General features: G+C 33.4%; 1 protein-coding gene and 1 pseudogene across 1 annotated transcript; one reads left to right on the top strand and one right to left on the bottom strand.

The window, feature by feature from the left end:
- Positions 1–1,195: 1,195 nt before the first annotated feature.
- Positions 1,196–21,293, bottom strand: LOC122719440 (annotated as a pseudogene).
- On the top strand, positions 12,991–20,534 carry LOC122719437 (probable aconitate hydratase, mitochondrial). Its single transcript, XM_043945223.1, has 9 exons — positions 12,991–13,189; positions 14,614–14,768; positions 14,856–15,022; positions 15,519–16,274; positions 16,529–16,731; positions 17,188–17,476; positions 18,371–18,644; positions 18,745–19,093; positions 19,596–20,534. The coding sequence occupies exons 1-9, from the start codon at positions 13,157–13,159 to the stop codon at positions 19,734–19,736; spliced, it is 2,367 nt and encodes a 788-aa protein (XP_043801158.1). The 5' UTR covers positions 12,991–13,156; the 3' UTR covers positions 19,737–20,534.

Raw genomic sequence — 21,293 nt, forward strand, 5'->3', positions numbered from 1 at the left:
AAAGAAGAAAGAAGAAAAAAACATCGAACTAATTTCACTTTTGACTCGGTTTCCCTTTACACGTTTCTTCAATTACACACCGATGGATTCGTTCTCGTCCCCCTTCCCCCCTCCCCATCCTGGGTTAAACCCTACCTTATTAAATCGTCGCCTGGTACACACACGCGCGCACACACACGGTCGAAATCGGGTTTTACGTAATCGATCCACCTCCGAACGCATTTCGCCTCTTCGCATTCCGACGTTGGTAGCACCCGTGATGTCCGTTTCGTGGAGAGCCCTGTTCTCTCTGCCTTCCACTTTCTCCACAATTACGTCACACGCCATGACACCCCATTTCCACAGCCGCGGGTTGCTTTCAGCGCCGCCACAGGCGCGCGCATAAATACCCGGTGAATTATATTTCTCGTCCATCCGGTCCGGCTTCGAATATTAGCGCCAATAAGGAAAGTATTGACTTTTTAGGAAACGTGTTATTTCGTTATTTTGAAACGTAACGATCGGTGGAGAAGGATGGATGGACGGATGGATGGATAGATCGAGCGATGGAAATTTTTGTACGAGAAGGATTAAGAGCGAAAGAGTGATTAAATTTTCATTTTTGTTCTAGAAAATTATCTTCGATGATATTTTTTTGATAATATTTAAATAAAATGAATATACGAAGCGGAAGATCAATTGGAGGGATTATTATTTCGAAGATTTATTTTTATTTTAATAAATTTTCCATCTACTCTGTATCTTTACTGTGTGTATATCCTTGTGAAATATTCTGTAACAAATATCGTCTCGTTGGATTAAGGTTTAATAACGAGAAAGAATTATATCCAGGATTTATCGTAATAAATTTTCGATCTACGGTATGATATTCGTATAATAAAATCTGTAACTATTGAAGGATAAGTACGTACCGTCAAAGCCGATTTGATTTACATCGAATATTTCACAATAATCATTCAATAAACGATCTTCTTTCCATTATTTAAATACATTTTATACTTCTTCGATTTCTCGTCCAACATTTCCTGAGAGAAATTTAAAATATCCTCCGATAAACATCATTAATTCGTCGAATCGAAATTTAATATTCATAAAAATTTATTTTCAATTAATTTTTTTCACTCTACAAAATACAAGCATAAGTTAACTTATCATTAAAATTCTCAACTCACCCTCGAGTTAAATTATTACATAATTTTAATCCTTCTTATACTTTTATTTCTTTCTTTCTTTCTTTTTTTCTTTTTTTACGAAATCAAGTTTTAACTAGTTTCTCTTTCCACCATTGTCACTCGACCATCAATCAACACTCTCTATTCATCCATATATATCGGCGCTATCGGTGTTAATCCACCGTTATTTTAACGATACAAAAACTTTCGCACAGTCATTTAAAAGTAATCGTGATCTCGTCTTACGTCACTGCGTAATTCGAACTATTGTAAAATTATTCGATCACGAAGGATACGCACGGAAAGGTACGTGTCAGGCCTTGAATCGTGAAATTACGCTCGTGTGTGATCTAATAGGATCGCTTAGATCGTCGGGCAAATGGAAAAAGGAGAGAAAGAACAATTATTTCACTATCACCGGATGCTCGTAACCCGTTTCGAACAAACGACTTCTTAAATCTTCCAGTATCATAAATACCCTTGGGTGTTATATCATTGACGATGATGCGAGGACAGGAATTTATTCGGAGAAAATTTGAATTATTTTTAACGATGGACGAAGAATAATTCTTCTTGGAAATGTTCTCTTTCATTGTAATGAATATCATTGGAATATCTAGAACAAATCAAAACAATTTTAATTTTTTAATTAATAATTTACAAATGTCATTAATAATTAATAATTACAAATGTAATTTATAAATCCAAACATGTGAAAGAATTAATTATCAATTTAAAACTTGAACGTTGAATAGTAGTTGAATAGAATAACGTTGAATAGAAGTTGAATAGTATTTTATAATTTCGTTAATTAGAAAATAAAATATTACTACATAAATGTTTTAATTAATTTCCATTAAAAGAAAGAACGATAAGCTATCGGATATCTTTTTTTTTTAAGACGCGCGTATAATTTTCTCTCGCAAACACGTGTATATAAATTTTTTCCCCGTGCATAATACTTGTTTAATTCTCTCGGATCGATTTCATTTTTCTTTCCACAGAGTCGATTAACCGCAGAGATTACGTGTGTGAATACGCATCTCTGAAACGTCAATATATTTGCGAACTTAATCGACGTTAACCGATGGGGGGAAGTAAATATTAAAACAAAAGTACACGGAAGGAGTCCAGTTTTCAATGAGGTATCATAGGCAGGAAAGAAAGTTGCCTCGAATCGTACACATAGTATCTTTAGTACCACCTTAAAAGTGGTAAAACAAACAACCAAGCTTTTTGTCCAGTGGATGATGTCGACATGTCCATGTTCGATCGAGATAACGAAAAACGATCTTGATCTTCCCTAAATACTTTCTATGGATCGAGGAAGTAAAAGTGTAACTGTTTGACAAACTGTATTTACGCGCGGAGAGCGACAAAAATGATACTTGTTCGCGTGTAAAATGTACTATGACATACTTTGACGTACTTTGATTCTTCGAGAATTTGTTTCTTTGGCTCATTAAAATTTTAAATTTGTCAAATAGCTGGATATTGTATAATTAGTCGTATTATATAATATCCTTTACTATTTTCATATTAGAAAAATAAAAAAACAAAATACAAAAGAAACAAAAAAATAAGTAAGTCACTGTACATTTCTATCTAAATAAATTAATATATTTTTACTAATTGCATAAACAAAAAATCTGAAATCAGAATAGTCAATTTGACTAATTTGATAATTTCAGAGTTAATATTATTGTATACAATCAAACATTCAAAATTTGCTCAAAATTTTAAAAATCTTTTTATTCTTATTTGTAAACTCGTCCAAAGTCTTAATGCAATCGATCCAAGTCAAATTTCCAATCGAAAAAGGATCAACTTTTCCCGAAAATGGACATTGATCATTCGCCAAAAATTGTTCGAATAATTCATCAATGGTGATTAATCAAATCGTTTAGCGGGGACGTGACACAGTGAGATGTATGTATTTGCATAATTCATGAGCTTGCGATATGGTGAAGCATCGATGCACCGTTTTGGTAGAGAGACAGACGCCATTAAGGAACAATAGCTGTAGATAAATGGCGAAAGTTGGCGTTGACAAAACGTGTGGACATCCGTGTCCATTTGCATGAAAAATATATTTGATGTAAGTTTTACTTGTATGTATGCAAACGTTTGGACGTTTATTTAATTAAACGATTTATTTTTGCTGGATGAAACGCGTTTTACTTAAATTTTTATTAAATATAGAAAATCTTAGCATGAGTTTTATTTATAAAAGGAATATTTAACATCCTTTTTTATCCTTTTATCAAATTAAAGTAAAATATAAAAATTTATCGAATCAATTTTCGAAATTATTTTCAAATTATGCCGAATCATTATTATACGGAAAATTTTAACAGGCCAATTTTGAAAAATTGAAAATTAATTACGTATGAAGATTAATTCCAAAAATTTCCAATCGTCCTCGAATTGAAACAACACATTCCATCCATAAGCATAATAAAGTAAAATTTCTACGTTTAATAAAAAAAAAAAAAAGATTAACCCGAGTTTCGCAGATGTATCTTTTACCCAAACTTTCATTCCTTGTCAAATTACAAGCCGTATAATGTCCTTTGGTTCACGGAGAACCAGTATTCCGTACTAAAATTAAAACTCGCAATTCTTCGCGTTATCCAACTACACGGAGAGTTGCGAGTAACGAGCTTGTATACCGTGTGTAAACGATACAATGAGCTCGTAAAATCAAAATGGGTGTTAAAGTAAACATGTTTCGGTCATTGGGACCGGATCATTGGCAGAAATACGAGGCCCATAAAAAAAATTTGGACTTCATTTAGAAATCCAGTATCCGATCCGATTTTTCTCATTAATCCTCCGCGTCTCTTTTCTTGTATCTTGGGGTGACATATTTATACGAGCGATTTTTTACCATTCTGATAAAGGAGATACACCATCATTTTGTATGTATCATATAATATGTGTATGTATCATATAATAATAATTGAATCGTTGATTATCGAGAAATATAATTTTGTAATAATTTTGTTATCGTGAAATAAAGTACAAGCAGATATTAAATTAATATCGAATTAAGATCGAAATACAATTTCTATTTTTTTATTACTTGTTAATTCAAAAATTGAAAAACAAATATTAATTTAATTTAATCCCGATGAAAATGATAAATTTCAATTTCTCGAATTAATCAATTTTGTTGATTAATTTCGATATGGGTCAAGATTGAAGATTTTTTTTCACATACCGTTGAAAATTTTTACCTTTGTTTCGGGGAAAGGAATAAATTTCGAACCGCCGGTTGGCTGTCGTCTAATTTACGATTACGTTACACATTCACATTTCTCCGGTAGAATGTGACTCGTCATGGTCGAACTATCGCCACGGTCGGCCGGCATGCTTCACGGAACACCACTGTCAATGAGCTCGCCTTGATCTCTCCATACTTTCAGTATAATAAACAAAATCGATCAATTTTTTTTTTACATCGATCATTACTTCGACAATTTCTTTACCTGGTTATTAAGTAGTTTTGTGTCGTTGTTAATTTGATGACTTAACACGTTCTGGTGTTGATTGATTTTAATGCTCCAATTAAACACGATCTCTTCATTTCGTCCAATTTAACAATTATGTCTCGAATTCGTATTGGTTTTAATACCATTGGAAAATTGATTTTTCCAACTTGAAAATTTTGATGTGTAAATCAAATATTATTACATCACCAATTGTATTTTCAACGATGCTAATTTAACTGAAATATTAATCACAAATGATACAAAGAGTATGAAATGGAAAAGTGAAAACTACGCTATTATTATCCCGAAAAATGAAGAAAGGAAAAAAAAATATTACATAAGAATATCTGCAATACGTTTTGAACGTTACAATCAAATAATTTTCTTTTAAAAATCTATAAAAATAAAAATCTATACACAGAAATTTTCGATCCGAGGTAAAAAATAAACAATCGCGTAACAACTATCGCGTAATCACGTTCACAGTTCCACTTCTCTTATGAAAAATAAGAGCTCGTATGTATGACGATTATTTAAATTGCACGAGTGAAATCAGTGCTCGTTTCTTGTGTGCATGTAAATTTGCCAGGCAGGTACTTATTCTTTAACTCTTAATTGTCGTTGCCGTTCGACGATGCTGGGGGCTACGTCTTTAATAGGATGGCCTTAGGGAATGGTCTCGATAGTTGGAAGAAAAAAAAAAAAAAAAAAAATGTTCGACCGAGGGAACATTGACGTTTGAAAGGAGAAGGCGCGCGATTGGACGACGTTCGTGTTTGACGTGGAGACAAATTTGTTATGTGAATTTTTCGAAAGACGATTGTAGAATAATAAAATTAAAAAAAAGAATGGAAATATATTCATCCATTTCTTTTATATTAATTTGTTGTTATCACAGGATGAAATACAAATTTATCTCTCGAATTTTTAAATTGTATTATACATTTTATTGTGACTCATTCCTGCAAAGATAGTGCACGATAGTAAAACAGTTCGAATGCAAGTGAATCAACTTACTCACCGGCTTGAAATGATATCGTATTGTATCAGTGACACGATTCTAAATTTCTTCAACAATCGTTTGATTACTCAGCCAGGTTGAGCACTAATCGAGAATATTCATCCTTTCTCTGATAGTTTTTAAGGGATGTATTTCAGGATGTGGATAATCGAGTTTCCATTCTGCGTCATGATATGAATCACATTTATAAATAGATTTATTACACGTAATAAAACTAATATATATATATAGAATAAATATTTTTGAATAGGAACGAAAAAAAAAAATATATATATTAAAAATGAAACCGAGTTAATGCTAAATATAACGCGAAATGCAAATTTCTTTTTTATTATTATTAATTCTATTTATCGATTACTACGTTTTATTTAATCTTTTATCGCAAAATGAAATCTGAATTGAAATCAACCGATAGATTCAGAGAAAATGAACGTGTGTTTGGCTCAGGTCCGTGGGTACGCCACCACCCAAAGGACCGAAAAGGATCGGTCCCCCCTGCGGAGATAGAAACAACTGAAAATCGTATCGCGATACATTTTACATTAATTTTACACGACAATTGACACAATGTCATTAGAAAATATTTTGCTTTCTTTCTTTCAACTTTCTTAAAAAAAAAAAAAAAAAAAAAAAAAAAAAGGAAAAAAGAAAAGAAAAGAAAAAAATCTCTTTTATGTACACCCCGTACAATAAAAAAAAAATCTCAAGTACCAAGCAACACCAAAACACAGTTCCACAATTTCACAGTTTTTACTACCGCTTTAAAAATAATACATCAAAGAGACGTAGTCACGGTATTTTCAAACTATACAACTCTGAATCCCATCTGCAATTACGATTCCTCGTTAAGCGATTGAAAAAAAAACGGCATTGTTCCAGGGTTTACCGCCGTTCGAATTGCTTCATTGGACCAGGGGCTTAACATCTGAAGGCTGAATAATTCACAATTAAGCAATCACTTCATCTACGGCCCCGTGGTGAACGAAGATTAACATCTTAACACGATTCCCTAGGCTAGTGACAAACCTATTCGACAGGCATAGGTATATGTATACAAGCATTGGTATAGTATACATTTGTGATATTGCGAAGATATACAGCTTCTGGTGGCAGGTGATGCAATCCACCCTGGCGCCAGATCCCTACGTGCCCCCGTTTTCGATGTCGCTGAGCTTCGACACCGGTTCGTATCGACATTGTCAAATCGGCAAGGCCGGTCCATTGCCGCTAACCCAGACCTTCGAGAGATAACTTGAAAACTCGTTTACTTTATGGAGACTGGACCTTGTTGCGAGAGATTCTTTATTTGCGCCTTGAAATATGTTTCAAGATCATTGTATTTTTTTTCTTTTTCCTTTTTCTTCTTTTTTTCCTTTTCCAGAATCGAGATCTGAAAGAAAGAAAGTTGATTTTTTTTTGATTATTAGAAAAAAAGGTTTTCGTTTGAGAGAGATTTTTCTTATTTTTGCTGTGCTTTTATACGCGATAAAGAGAATTTGGAGAAGGAAAAGTTCAAAAGTTTTTGATCGCAAGAGAGATATGGAAGAGGAAAAGTTTCCATTCTATATGATTCAAATACTATTTTTGTGTAATATACATACATACATATGCATATTTCTGTGAATTAAATATATTTTAATTTGGTTAGGGTTTGGTTGGATTTTGTTTGCAGGAAATTCATCATATTTGGCACGGTTTGAAAGTATTGTGGACCATTGTAAAAATAAAATTTCAAAGAAGAAGAGACGTATGCATGATTAAAGGATTACGATTTAAATGTTCGTTTTGAAAATTTGATCCAATAATTTTGAATTGGTGGTGCAGAGTTCTATCTATCACTTTTCGACGTTGGCGTGAATATAACAATCGGCAGAAAGAAATTATTGTGAGATAATAAAAGAACGTACAGGAAGCATGTGTGCCACTTTTATTTCGACATTAGACACATGGAATACCTTCTATAGAACAAACGAAGTTTATTCCCACCCTTGAAACAAGGTGTTTCGTAATTTTCTATCGTAACTGGCCATCACGCCAAAGTCCTTCGCTTGTTAAGAATTCTTCCTACGAATTATTACATGGGATATGTGTCATTTTCCAGAATGTACAATTAAAAAATTAATATTGCCGATTAAAATTCTTCAAAGGAACGTACTTAAACAAGCCTCATTTTCTTCTCTATTCATGCCTTTATGATACTCTTTAAAAATTCACAGAAATATGCATATGTATGTATGTATATTTCACAAAAATAGTACTCGAATCATATAGAATGGAAATAATAAAATTTACAAAAAAAAGACGAGATGAATGATGGAGATCTCAATCTAGAAATGTAATGATTCCACAATTCTGCGATATCTTTATTATAACGATAATAAACTCGATGGTATCGTTCGATGGTATTCTTTAAAAAAATTGAAAAAAAGAGGGAACGAGATTAAGAAAGAGAGGAGGAACGAAGCCTTGTTCTTCTCTTCGAAAATTGTGTCTTCGATTATCCGATTTATATCTTTATATACACAAGCTTAACAATATAGTTTTAAATATTCCATAAAAAAAAATCATTAAAAAAAAAAAAAAAAAAGAAGAGAAATAATCAAGTTCCCATTCAGTTTCAAAATTATTACGACTTCGATCATATTCGTGTGTTACAACGTAACAACAATGTGCGAAAATATTTCTTATTTACTGTATTATTATCCTCGCTAAAGAAAAAAAAAAAAAAAACGGGGGGGAAAAAATCATTGCCAGCCAAAAATTACGCGATCTCAAGAGTGTTTTAATCCCGAAAAAACGAGCCGAAACTATCATGAAACATGCATGCTTACGCATCATGTAACGAGACCAAGATCGAAAGTGTGTTACATCGTAAATTGACTAATTTGTTTGCCAGAAAATTTGTTCGCCACGGAATGGAAACGAAAGGATCCTGTCCGTGGAACAACGGAGGGCAGGATCAACGCGAGCGTGTCGAAACATGGTCCACCTACAACAAGAGTTAATCATGTCAAGGACCCATTCAACCTTCTCTCCTGTTCGCATAATCTTGTTATAATACCCTCTTAACCCTACGCGATCGCGCGCCAGTGAATCAATTTTATTCGGCTCTCTCGATCATCCGTTTCACGATAACGAGTTTAACACTTTTGCATAAGAGGAGAGACTATCATTCGCCAATCGGTTTCGCCAACAGATTGAAAAATAAAATTGACGGATAGTAAATCCGTGTGAATGGTAATCTTTTTTATCATTTTTACCAAGTCTTAATTTTTGTCAACTTGGATCGTGTTATATAAGTGTTAGTTCTTTTCATTGAGGATCAAACGATTTTTTTTTTATATTTCTGAAGAAATATCGCAATATTATTATCGAAAATTTCACCAATGGTATCTATTAATTTTCTGATAAGAATAGGGAGTTATATCTAATTTTTTTCTTTTTTTCTTTTTTTCTTTTTTTTTTTTTACGAAATATTCTTCATAAAATTTCCAAGTTTTAATGAAATATGCGTGTTAATACACATGGAATTTATTATTTAAATTGCATATTATTACTGGTTTCTATATAATTTCAAAAGTTATTTCTATTATTCTTCTAACAATAAAGTCTGACTGCAAAAGATTAAAGGGATTCGTGCGCATACCGATGCATTGACAATCGTGTTTCGAAATATCAAGGTTTCAGATTTTACATTACATCAGTTGTTACGAGTTGATCATCGTATTACAGATTATCGACTTCACACTACTCAGAAGCGAATTATTTATTGTTCCTACGCGTTCGTAGAAAAGTGTTACACATCTCATCTTTAATACAACACGATCACACTGTTCGTGGGATGGATATTTAGATCACCCTGTGTAATGCAAGATTGTCGAACAATTACCGTAACAATGGAAATGTCACCTGATTTTATAACGTAGTTGACGTAGTGAGATAGAAGTAATCGATGATCAAACTTTGCAGAATTTTAATAATAGTGCTTCTTCTATAGATGAAGAATACCTTAAAGAATACCTCAATAAGTTAAGAATTAATTTATACATTTCATCTTAGAAATCGTTCAACATTCTTTTCTTTCTCTTTTTCTATATATTGTAAAAAAAATTTCATCAACAATGGAATATATCTTTCTGAATTTTCTGAATTCTCCAACTCTTGTCAAAGTCGACAACACTTTTTTTCTCGATGATTCATCCACTCGGAAGGGGAAAAATTAATTTCTAAAACTAGTCTAATTACCAGTTTCTGGTAATTAAAGTTTATCCCACGTGTCTGCCCTCATTTCCCAAAAATGAGCGTTCGTTTCCTTCTCAACCTCGAATAATATTCGAGCAATTAAGGAAAAACATTTATTTCCTCTCAAAGACGAACGATATAAGGATTTTTCTCCCAATGCCAATTCATTGAAATTTCTTTTTAAATACATTCCTTTATCGCGATAACATAATCATCGAAGCCAACGCAACGTGTAATAATAAATTATGGGCCTTGAATACAAAAATTCATTTAAATAATTTCTTTGCAAAATCTTACAATTACGTTCAAATGTATCCACATCACAGTTGCATCCATACAACCAGTCGAGTTGTACTCAAAAACAATAAAGAAACTTTCTATATCATCCCTATATTTATTTCAACACATCGACGCATGCATCGATCGAAGTGTGCATCACGTATCGAATCACCGGTTCAAATCGATTCTGGCCAAATTTTCTGGCAGACAAACGTTCGAAATCGAGGTCCATCTCGATATCACGAACTCGAACGTTTTCGATCGGCCATCAAGGCGAAAAAAACTCGTATGGATCCCGCGTAATCGCATTATCGTCACTGGGATATAAGGTCGAGATCTTAAGATCGTCATCAAGAGTTATCAACTCGATCGACATTCGCAAATTCCATGGTGACGAGTTGCAAAAGCCTATCCCTTTGCCCGAATCCCTCTACCTCTGCGACCACTTTCGTTTTTTATTCCTTCCTCCGTACTCCAGATTCGGGTTGGAGAGAGTAAACGTGGCGGCCATGCCCGGCAAAAGTGAAGGCAAAAGTGATTTTTCGATCATTATTGTCGTTGTGATCGATTAGATTAGGCGAGACGTGTTTGATATTCATCTGGAAATAGAATATTATGCGGGTTATTACGAGGATTATGATTTTTTTTTTTTAATAAAGCGATTTAATCGATCGATCTACTGAAGATTTTTGAGTTTTGGAATATATTTTTACGATAACGAATGATTTGTGCAATATCGTTTTGAATGTTGAAGATATATTCGAGATACGAATTAAAAATTTCAGAGTAATTATATTATGTTATGTTTTATTATTAATTATGTTATATAATTATATAATTAAATAATATTTGGAGTCACTTATTAATTTATTTATTTAATTATATTAGGAGTTAAAAGTGACAGATTTGATTTACTTGAAAATTTGTTAATTTTAACAGTAAAATTTTTATAGACTTGATGATGATGTTCATTCGTTTAGAAAATAAATTTTGTGGGAAAAAAATTGTTGACAATGTAGAAAATGTAAAAATTCGTTAAGAGTTTACGATGAATTTTTACAATTGTCGTAGAAACCAGTTTCTTCTATCTATTTATAACTTTTATCTTAATGTGTGTATTTCTTCTGAGTATATTTATTTATGAATCACTATATTTTGCATCAAGAATTAATATTCTGTAAAAGAGATAATTATTAAAGCTTAGTATATTTTAATATACTATATACTTGTATTCAATAGAAATTTAAAATTTAAAATTTAAAATTTTCTTTGTTTCGTGAAATTGCGTTATGCATGATAAATTTCTGGTCTGTTCATTAAAAATTTTTTCCTCGAATTATTATCTTTCAATTCTGAACTGGAATTCTTACGACAATTCTTGACAACGAAATTATATCGATAGATAAAAGTAATCTGGAGCATTATCTTTGCGTATTTTCCAAGCGCGTGCCACATTTTTATGATGATGAAACTAATTGTTATTGTTCTGAAATTATTTAACGCGTAATATAATATTTAACTATGTCAGAATTATGATTTATTCTTCATAAGATATTTCGATATATATGGTACAATGTTCAAGTACAAGTGCATTTGTATGTTGCAATTGTTGACATCGAAGAGACTCATAAACTGATATGACGTTGCAAATAAAAATAACGTTGATTGGAGCAAGAATTAGGTAGCAAGAATTAGGTAGCAAGAATGTTGAAACAATTGCTCCATTAAACTCATTCTTCAGGCCTTATTATATAAAATTTTTTATTATTTATTTTCATAAATAATTAATTGAATAATAACAAAGCAATCTTTCTTGTAAAATTTATATTTAAATTCACATCTATTTTATCATTCTCATCTTGATTTATATTTTTTTTATTTTAATATCTTAAATTAATTGAAAAATTTAATAACTTAAAATTATATTAAAATATCGAAGCGAAATCAATTTTAAATTTCCCACGTATCGAAATCCATCTCAAAGTTTGATCGATTAATAGAGACTTAGTTGCCCTCTATAGGGAATTCTTTGAATTACAAGTTATAAGTTCCATTTAATAACACTCGCTGCGCTGCTATCTACTAAACTTGACTATAGTACATTTCGATCAATAAAACATCACTAAAAAGAGAAGGACGATCAGTGTTAAAGAAAGATCGAAAACAATAGTAATTTACAAATGATTTATATATAGACGTGTATTATAGATCAATTTAAAATGATTGACCCAATAAATTCTTCTAGATTGCATCGATTCTACTGAAACTTTCATACACAATCGTCGATTATTTTTCAATTGTAACCACGAACACTTTTACGACTTCATTTCCAATTACAAGTAAAAATTTCATTTGAATATTATGCGTATTATTATAATATTTATTTTTCACAGAATTTTCTCAAAAATTATTACCACACTTCTATCCTTCGCAAATTTCAAATCCAAACAAAATCTCAACGCTCCTCATTTCATTATTTCTTCTGTGTCTCGACAAAATTTGCCCAATTCTAGCTCTCTCTTCGACGAATCTATCGTTCGTACAACGAATTTGAATTGACCAAACTGTACTTTAACGGCATCTGCGCCGTGACGAGCTGAATGAACAGCTGTTACGATCCGATCAACCAAAACTCCGATTGGTTGCTCGAAAGTGTCATGAAACGTCTGTTCGTGAAACGTATCTATATAGCGGAGGCGCCAGCCAGTCGTTCTCAGAAAATTCGTATTCAAATATAGAAAGGGGCGCATGCGTGGCCCCGCAGCATTGACACGAGAAAGCCGAGCAGAATTTCACTCAGTTCTCTAGTGGCCGGTTTGAGAAGGACTGCCACGAGACGAGACGCGATTTTTCGCTCCTCTTTGTCACACGCCTGCGCTTCCCTCCACCTATAAACCTCGTTTCACGAGTCGCAACGTCATCGGGAGGCTGAATCTTCATCCAGCATAATGTCGTACTGCACCCGAATCCTTCGGGATCAGGTATGCTCCATCACTTCTCCGTATAAAACGATATCGATAACTTGAGAATAATAAATAAATAAATAAATAAATAACATTCTACGATCCATCCATAATTTTGACCGCTTGACCCCGTTATCAAGGTCGATCGTGTCATGTTTAAGTGGTGGATAGGTCGATCATTAATTGGAATAACCATAATAATACGTTTTTAATTTGATTTAATTAACAACTCCAAGAGAGCAATAATCTCCAGTGACCAGACTCGTGTAATTAATCGTTATCTGCACCACTTTGTTCCTGCGATTATCTCAATTAAGTGATATCGCGTTACATCTTTCTGTTCTGACACGTTCGAAGAGAATTTGACGACGATTTTTATTGAGTTGAGTCGAGAATTGCGATGCTTTTCGATAAACGTTCGGTTATGTTATTTTAAAATAATGGCGGTTCTGGAGAAGTTTGGCTACTCCTTAAGAAAAATTGCGACGCGGTGATAATTGTGCACGGATGATCTATAGGAATGAGACGATTTGAAAGATATACGACGCGTTACATAATCTGTTTCGACGTTACTATTCATATATTGGGTATATTTTTGAGAAAATTGGAGGTTAGGTCCGCGGCCATTGCGCAGGAGTGTTTGGCGTGCATGGCGGGTAAAGATGAATGGAAAATATGCATCGTTCGGTAATTTGATCCTCTTATTTTCACGGCAAGCTTCGATAATTCGTCGTGTGATAAAAACGTGTAAACAAGATAAGAAAAATACACGTTGTCCGATCTTTTATTTCTTCTTTTTCGAAATATTTGTTTTTTCGTCGCAGAATTTTCAGGATCACGATGAAAAAAAATCTTTGTCTATGTTAGAATAGAATTACGTAACTGATATTGTATGTATGATGAATATATATTTGTATATATATTCGCAACTATTACGTTACGTGTACATACTTATACGTAACAAGCTAATAGACACATAGTAAAACAATTCTAGTATTTTAATTATTCAGTTATCATTAAATGTTTAGTAAATCGTTATACTTAAATATGAAATATAAATCAAAATATAACGATTCGACTAATATAAATTTCTGGTTAGGTTTATTTATGAATATGTTCGACTTATCTGCGAAATTGATATTAACAAAAACTGATTGTACACGCGTCGGTGTGAAGCATATCGAAAATTGTGTACAATACGATCAACGAGTATTTGAATTTATATTGTCATAAATTTAATCTATTAATTTAATATAAATAATAAATATATAAATATATATTTATAAATATATAATTTCTCTTTTCTCTTGAAATATTTTCTTTTTAATGTTGACTTATTAAAATTTAAAGTTCAATTTTTACTTTCGATTGAAAGATATACTATATATAAATATTTAAGATTATATTGGAAAGATTAATTACCAATCTTTTTTTTTTTTCAGAAACTTGCGATATTCGTGACAGACATCCAGCAAAGATGTTTCAGCGCGAGCGCCTTGAGTTTTGCCGCCCAAAAGGTGGCAATGTCCAAATTCGATTCGACTAGTTATCTCCCTTACGACAAGTTGGAGGAGAAATTAAAAGTAGTGAGAAAGAGGCGAGTATAATTATATTTATCCTCTCTGTCCAAGGTATTTTATTTACTCTTGATTTCTTAATCGACCGTGTGATAAAATCGTTCCAGATTGAACCGGCCACTGACGTTGTCCGAAAAAGTTTTATATTCTCATCTCGATGAACCCGACAAGCAGGAAATCCAACGTGGAACCACTTATCTCAGATTGCGACCAGATCGAGTGGCTATGCAGGATGCCACTGCTCAGATGGCCATGTTGCAATTTATCAGCTCCGGTATAGTGAAAAATATATTAGTAATTTAATGATGAACTAACTTTACGAGTATTCCAATATCAAACAGTTGAATGGCAGTTCAAGTGCAATTTCAAATATTTTGTATTTCGCTCTGCTTCGATCTTTATATGCTGTTATATTTTACGCTGTTTTATATTTATTTATAACCTCCAGTTAACAGCAGATAAATGATACAATCGTTTATCTTCCTATAATATTTTTTTTTTTAGCACGTAGCAACAGAATTATCAGAATTATCAGAATTAATTATGTACGCGACAATAAGATACTTTATGAAAATTTTTCACGAATTTTTCAACGATTGTGGATCGGATAATAAATAAATAAAGCCTTCTGCTCTAGAAATAGAAAAAGAATCCTTAATTCTTCTTTGTTACATTAAACTTCGAGAAATAACAAAATTGCACTGTCTGCTACATAATACCACGCAAAATATGCTCGATATTTTACCGAAAATTCTAAATTCTCCTCGCAGGACTGCCAAAAGTCGCCGTACCCTCGACGATCCACTGCGACCACTTGATCGAGGCCCAAGTGGGTGGCGAGCAAGATTTGAAACGCGCCAAGGACATCAACAAGGAAGTCTATAATTTCCTGAAGACGGCCGGTGCCAAGTACGGCGTCGGTTTCTGGAACCCTGGTTCCGGTATCATCCATCAGATCATCCTCGAGAATTACGCATTTCCAGGTCTGCTGATGATCGGCACCGACTCCCACACGCCGAACGGCGGCGGTTTGGGCTGTCTCTGCATCGGTGTAGGTGGGGCTGACGCCGTGGACGTGATGGCCAACATACCGTGGGAGTTGAAATGCCCCAAAGTGATAGGCGTGAAACTGACCGGGGCCCTCAAAGGATGGACGAGTCCTAAGGACATCATTCTCAAGGTGGCCGGTATCCTGACGGTGAAAGGAGGAACCGGGGCCATCGTGGAATACTTTGGGCCAGGTGTCGAGAGCATAAGTTGCACTGGGATGGCGACCATTTGCAACATGGGCGCCGAGATTGGCGCCACAACATCCATCTTCCCGTACAACTTTCGTATGCAGGATTATTTGAGGGCAACTGGACGATCCGAGATCGCAAACGCGGCCGATCTACACAGGAAGAGCCTTCTCACTGCCGACGCCAACGCTAAATACGATCAGATCATCGAGCTCGATCTTTCTACGTTGGAGCCACACGTGAACGGGCCGTTCACGCCCGATCTCGCTCATCCCATTTCTAAATTGGGTGAGTAATCTAATTGAATTGAATTTTCATCCAAGTTATTTCTTTTAATTCTTAAACTTAATGGATCCTCTTGTAATATCAATTAATCGACTTCTTCGTTGCGAAATAACTTGAAGAATTGGAAGTTAGTTAAAATTTTCCTGGTATATAAATTTTGTTACAAGAGGTAATTTAGAAAAGAGATAAAATTGAAAGAAAGAATTTAAGAAAGGAAGAAAAGCTAAGCTCGCATCATTTGCACTAATTCCAACCAGGTGAAACTGCCAAGAAGAATGGCTGGCCTAACGAGATCAAGGTCGGCCTGATCGGCTCCTGCACGAACAGCTCTTACGAGGACATGGGTCGTTGCGCTAATATCGCTAAGCAAGCCATCGATAATGGACTAAAAGCGAAATCGGCGTTCAATGTCACGCCAGGTTCGGAACAAATTCGTGCCACGATCGAACGCGACGGAATAGTGAGTATATACGTATATTTCTAGAACGATGCTTTGGTATAAGGATCGGGTGGAACAGTTGCACAGTTACTTTGAACCCGTGCCAGACATTGGTACATGTCGCTTAGAAACAAATTACGCGACCCACGCCAATTCTTAATTTGGCTTCGATGTATTTTGACAATGGGAAAGGGAAAAAATAGTGACTTGTCGATTCTCGTGATCGGGGGATCACTGGATGACAATGAGATCGATTCGATTAAGATGCGTTTTAAAATTTGGCCAAGTTTACAAAACGGAATAATATTAAAACATATTGGAAAAATTCTAGATATTACGAAGGGGAGTAGAGCTAAGAAGAGATATTAAAAATGCTTAATTTACAATATTGCAAAATTTTAAAATCGATATATCGTTAATACAATAAAATTATTTGAAAAAATTACCATTTAAGCAACTTAAGGTCCTTTCGTTTAGGCCGAGATTCTTCGAGAATTTGGAGGCACCGTGTTGGCGAACGCTTGTGGGCCCTGCATCGGTCAATGGGATCGTAAAGACATCAAGAAGGGTGATAAGAACACGATCGTCACATCGTACAATCGTAATTTCACGGGTCGAAACGATGCCAATCCCGCGACACACGCTTTCGTCACCAGCCCTGAACTCGTCACTGCTCTTTCGCTCGCTGGCCGATTGGACTTTAATCCGGTTACCGATAAGCTCAAGGCCAAGGATGGAAAGGAATTCCTTCTTAAAGATCCGTTCGGTAAATAGGACGTATTCGTTAATTATTTTATTACAAATATTCCATTGTTTACCTTATTATGTGAGATAAATTTTAAACAATGGTCTAATTATCTTGAACTTGAACCACGAACTGCATGAATATTCAAGTAAAGAATTAATTCATTAGTCAAGAATAATTCAAAATCGTGGCTGATTAGGGATTCATTAAATGGATTTTCATTAATAAATTTATATAAATGGAATTCTATTTGATTTTTTTTTTTTTTTTTATTAGTCTGCAGACAGTTAAACATGAGTCACAACCTGTGATATTTATTTTATAATGAGTTAATCAATATGTCTGCATATGATTTTGATATTGAATGAAACGTTGGCTATTTACAACGTTATATTTAATTTTACTATTTATTTAACGAGGATTGAATCAGATTACGAAATATTTGATATAATTTTTGTTTCTGAAATTATTTAATTCAATTTGAAGATGAGAAGAAACGATGTAATTATTTCATTTTGCGAGATTATTTCATGGACAAACAGCGAGAGATTGATAAAAAATTCGTGAATCTATTTATTTATTTTTTTATGGAAAGAACAAAGTTCTTCCGTATCTTTGCTTGAGACAATTATTTCGATGATAAGTACGTTCTTCGAAGAAAACTCGTTTATGTAGTGAATTTATAAAATATTTCACAATGTATTTTTTACATAGTGACAATTTTCGAACATTATTTTTCTTGGAACTTTTTTTCTTGTATTTATTTAATTTTGATTATTTAATAATGAAAGAAGAAAAATGTTTTTCAAAAAATTGTTTCAATGTTTCAGAAACAATATAAAAAATATTCAAATTGTTCAAATGTTCAATTAATTTTAATATTTAAATTTTTTCAAAAATCCATTATTATTCCAGGTGATGAACTTCCAAGCCGTGGTTTTGACCCTGGCCAAGACACTTATGACGCTCCTCCAGCAGATGGCAGCACTGTCAAAGTCGACGTGAGCCCGAAGAGCGAGAGATTGCAATTATTAGAGCCATTCGACAAATGGGACGGCAAAGATCTCACCGATTTGACCGTTTTGATCAAGGTAAAAGGAAAATGTACCACCGATCACATCTCGGCTGCTGGCCCATGGCTGAAATATCGTGGCCACTTGGACAATATCTCGAACAATATGTTCATCGGGTAAATTTTAAAAATTTGAAGATTGAAGATCTTTCTTTCACGTTCAATTATTTCAATTCAATTATTCCAATTTAAATATATATTTCGACAAATTTTGTAGAGCTGTGAATGCAGAAAATGGTGAAATGAACAAAATAAAGAACCAGCTTACTGGTGAGTGGGGTAAAGTTCCGGACGTTGCCAGACATTACAAGAAAAATGGCGTCAAATGGGTAGCAGTTGGTGACGAAAACTACGGTGAAGGTTCGTCCCGAGAACACGCAGCTTTGGAACCGAGACATTTAGGCGGCCGTGCCATTATCGTAAAGAGCTTTGCCCGTATCCACGAGACCAACTTGAAGAAACAAGGATTGTTGCCTCTCACCTTTGCCAATGCTAGTGATTACGATAAGATTCAACCTACAGATAAGATCAGCCTTCTTGGATTAAAGGATTTGGCACCTGGAAAAGTACGTTTTCATTAATGATTTAATTATCTTTCACGATGAAAATAAGACAGCCATTTAGATTTTCCTATAGATTACAATGATTTAATCATTATTCATAATTACTATTCATTCTTTTCATATAAACTTCTCGTACGAAACATCCTGTATCCTTAATGTTTTTCTGTATTGTTATTCTATTTCTAGTTTATTTTAGTTTTCCCGCTATATAATATGCAACGCAATATATTTGAATTTAAATTTGTCATCCATATATAGTCGATCAAGAAACATTAAAAATATCTAATATTAATATAACTATCATCAGTGCATTCCATTCAAGTATTCAAGGATATGAGGCAATCCTTATTCCTATCCTTAGTTCCTATGCAATAATTTTAATCCATATCCTTTCTAGAATAAAATAAAAATCTTGGCTAACGATCAAATTTCCAATCAAAAGATTCTATTCTGTCCTAACACGTTCAACAAGTCGTGTCTAATCCTAATTTTTTTCTTTTTACAGTCCGTTCAAGCAGAAATCAAACACAAGGATGGCAAAGTGGACAAAATCACGTTAAATCACACCTTGAACGAGCAACAAATTTCCTGGTTCAAGGCAGGTTCAGCTCTAAATCGTATGAAGGAGATTGCCAGTGGACAGTAATCGCGTTCGTTCATCGAAGAAATTTCACATTTTCGAGAAAACGTGCACGATCTCGTAGTTAATTGTGTGTTTATCGATATCGATGCTAAGAATGGATACAATATAACACACCAATCTTCCAGTTAGATTTACGTAAAATATTCGTCAAGATGAGGGCGCTTCGATCGTCGTTTCGATCGACATGGCGATCGACGAATAAGTTACTTAAAAAACGAGAAAGAAAGAAGAGGAGAGAAGAACGTGCTGTCATGCCAGATATTTTGGTGTGAGTTGATCAATACCTCAATAAAATTCGTAATATTCGTCGTAAGATAACGAATGGAAGAGAACAACAACCGTGATGAACCGAGCCTGAGTGGAAACGCGAAGAATAATCTAGCCAATTTTCTAGTTAACGTCAGTTTATCTTAGAAAAGAATGGATCGTATCATTCTTTAGACATTGTTACGCACTTGTATCACGCCTGTTGAAAATCACGCGTTGAAAGATTCTGTGTTTCGTAAAAAACGCAAAATTTTCATCTGCCGATAAGGAAGACAATGCAACTCGCACGTGCCGTTGTGTGTTCATTTTTAAAAAATCGTGTACAGCCCCGACGATGGCACGTCGAGATTGCACGTCTTCTTATCGGGCATGAATTTCGTTCTGGTTCGACAGAATCTTCTGTACATATTACATCGTTCGTAGTGTAGAACATGTCACGATTGTAATATTTTCTAGATACGACTGATACCATCGAATGTAAGATTCGTTGTTATTGCATCAGAAAGAAATAAAAAATTTTTCTGGAGCGAATAATATCGTTGTTTCGTTTATTTTATGCAATATCGAACGTGATTTTCCCGCCTAATATCGATGAAGAAAATTTTTTATCATTTTCATTCGATGTACTCTTATATAATTATATAATTTCAATGGTATCTTTGATTTTGGAAAAATTGAAGTGGAAATAGTTTTTTTTTTTCAAATATTTATGATCAATTTTTATAAAAATAATAAATAATTTGTCTCGTTATTATCGTTTGCTGATAAAGAGAAAAACTATTTTTTTTTCAAAAGAGTTATAAAATCATAATTGCAATTGAAGTACAACGAATGAAATTTTAATGTAATACTATGTTAATTTTCAATAAAATATTTTAAAATAATGATTGCTTAAATTTCAATTATCAAAAACATTTCTTAAAACGAAAAAAAAAAAAAAATAGAAGAAATATCAAAGATATCAAAACATTGTTTAAAATAATTTGAATTTAATTATTTTATTGAATAGAATTTTTGAAAAAACTATAAAAAATAAATATTAAAAAAATTTCTAAAACTCTAAATAAATCACTGTGTCCAATAAATTCATCTAACCTCGAAATCAATATAAACTAATTTCTGATTTTAATGAATTAAAATAATAAATAAAAAACAACTTACCCCTTTTTATAGAAGATGAAGATAGATCCAAGAAGATCCATGTTAAAACTGGCGATTATTTAATAGCAACGTATGATCTATGACAATGTTTTTCCCGATGACGATCTATCGATGATAATCAGATCCAAGCAT

The sequence above is a fragment of the Apis laboriosa genome, unplaced genomic scaffold, assembly GCF_014066325.1.
Source record: "Apis laboriosa isolate Shangri-la unplaced genomic scaffold, ASM1406632v1 scaffold78_cov150, whole genome shotgun sequence".
Taxonomy (NCBI): Eukaryota; Metazoa; Arthropoda; class Insecta; order Hymenoptera; family Apidae; genus Apis; species Apis laboriosa.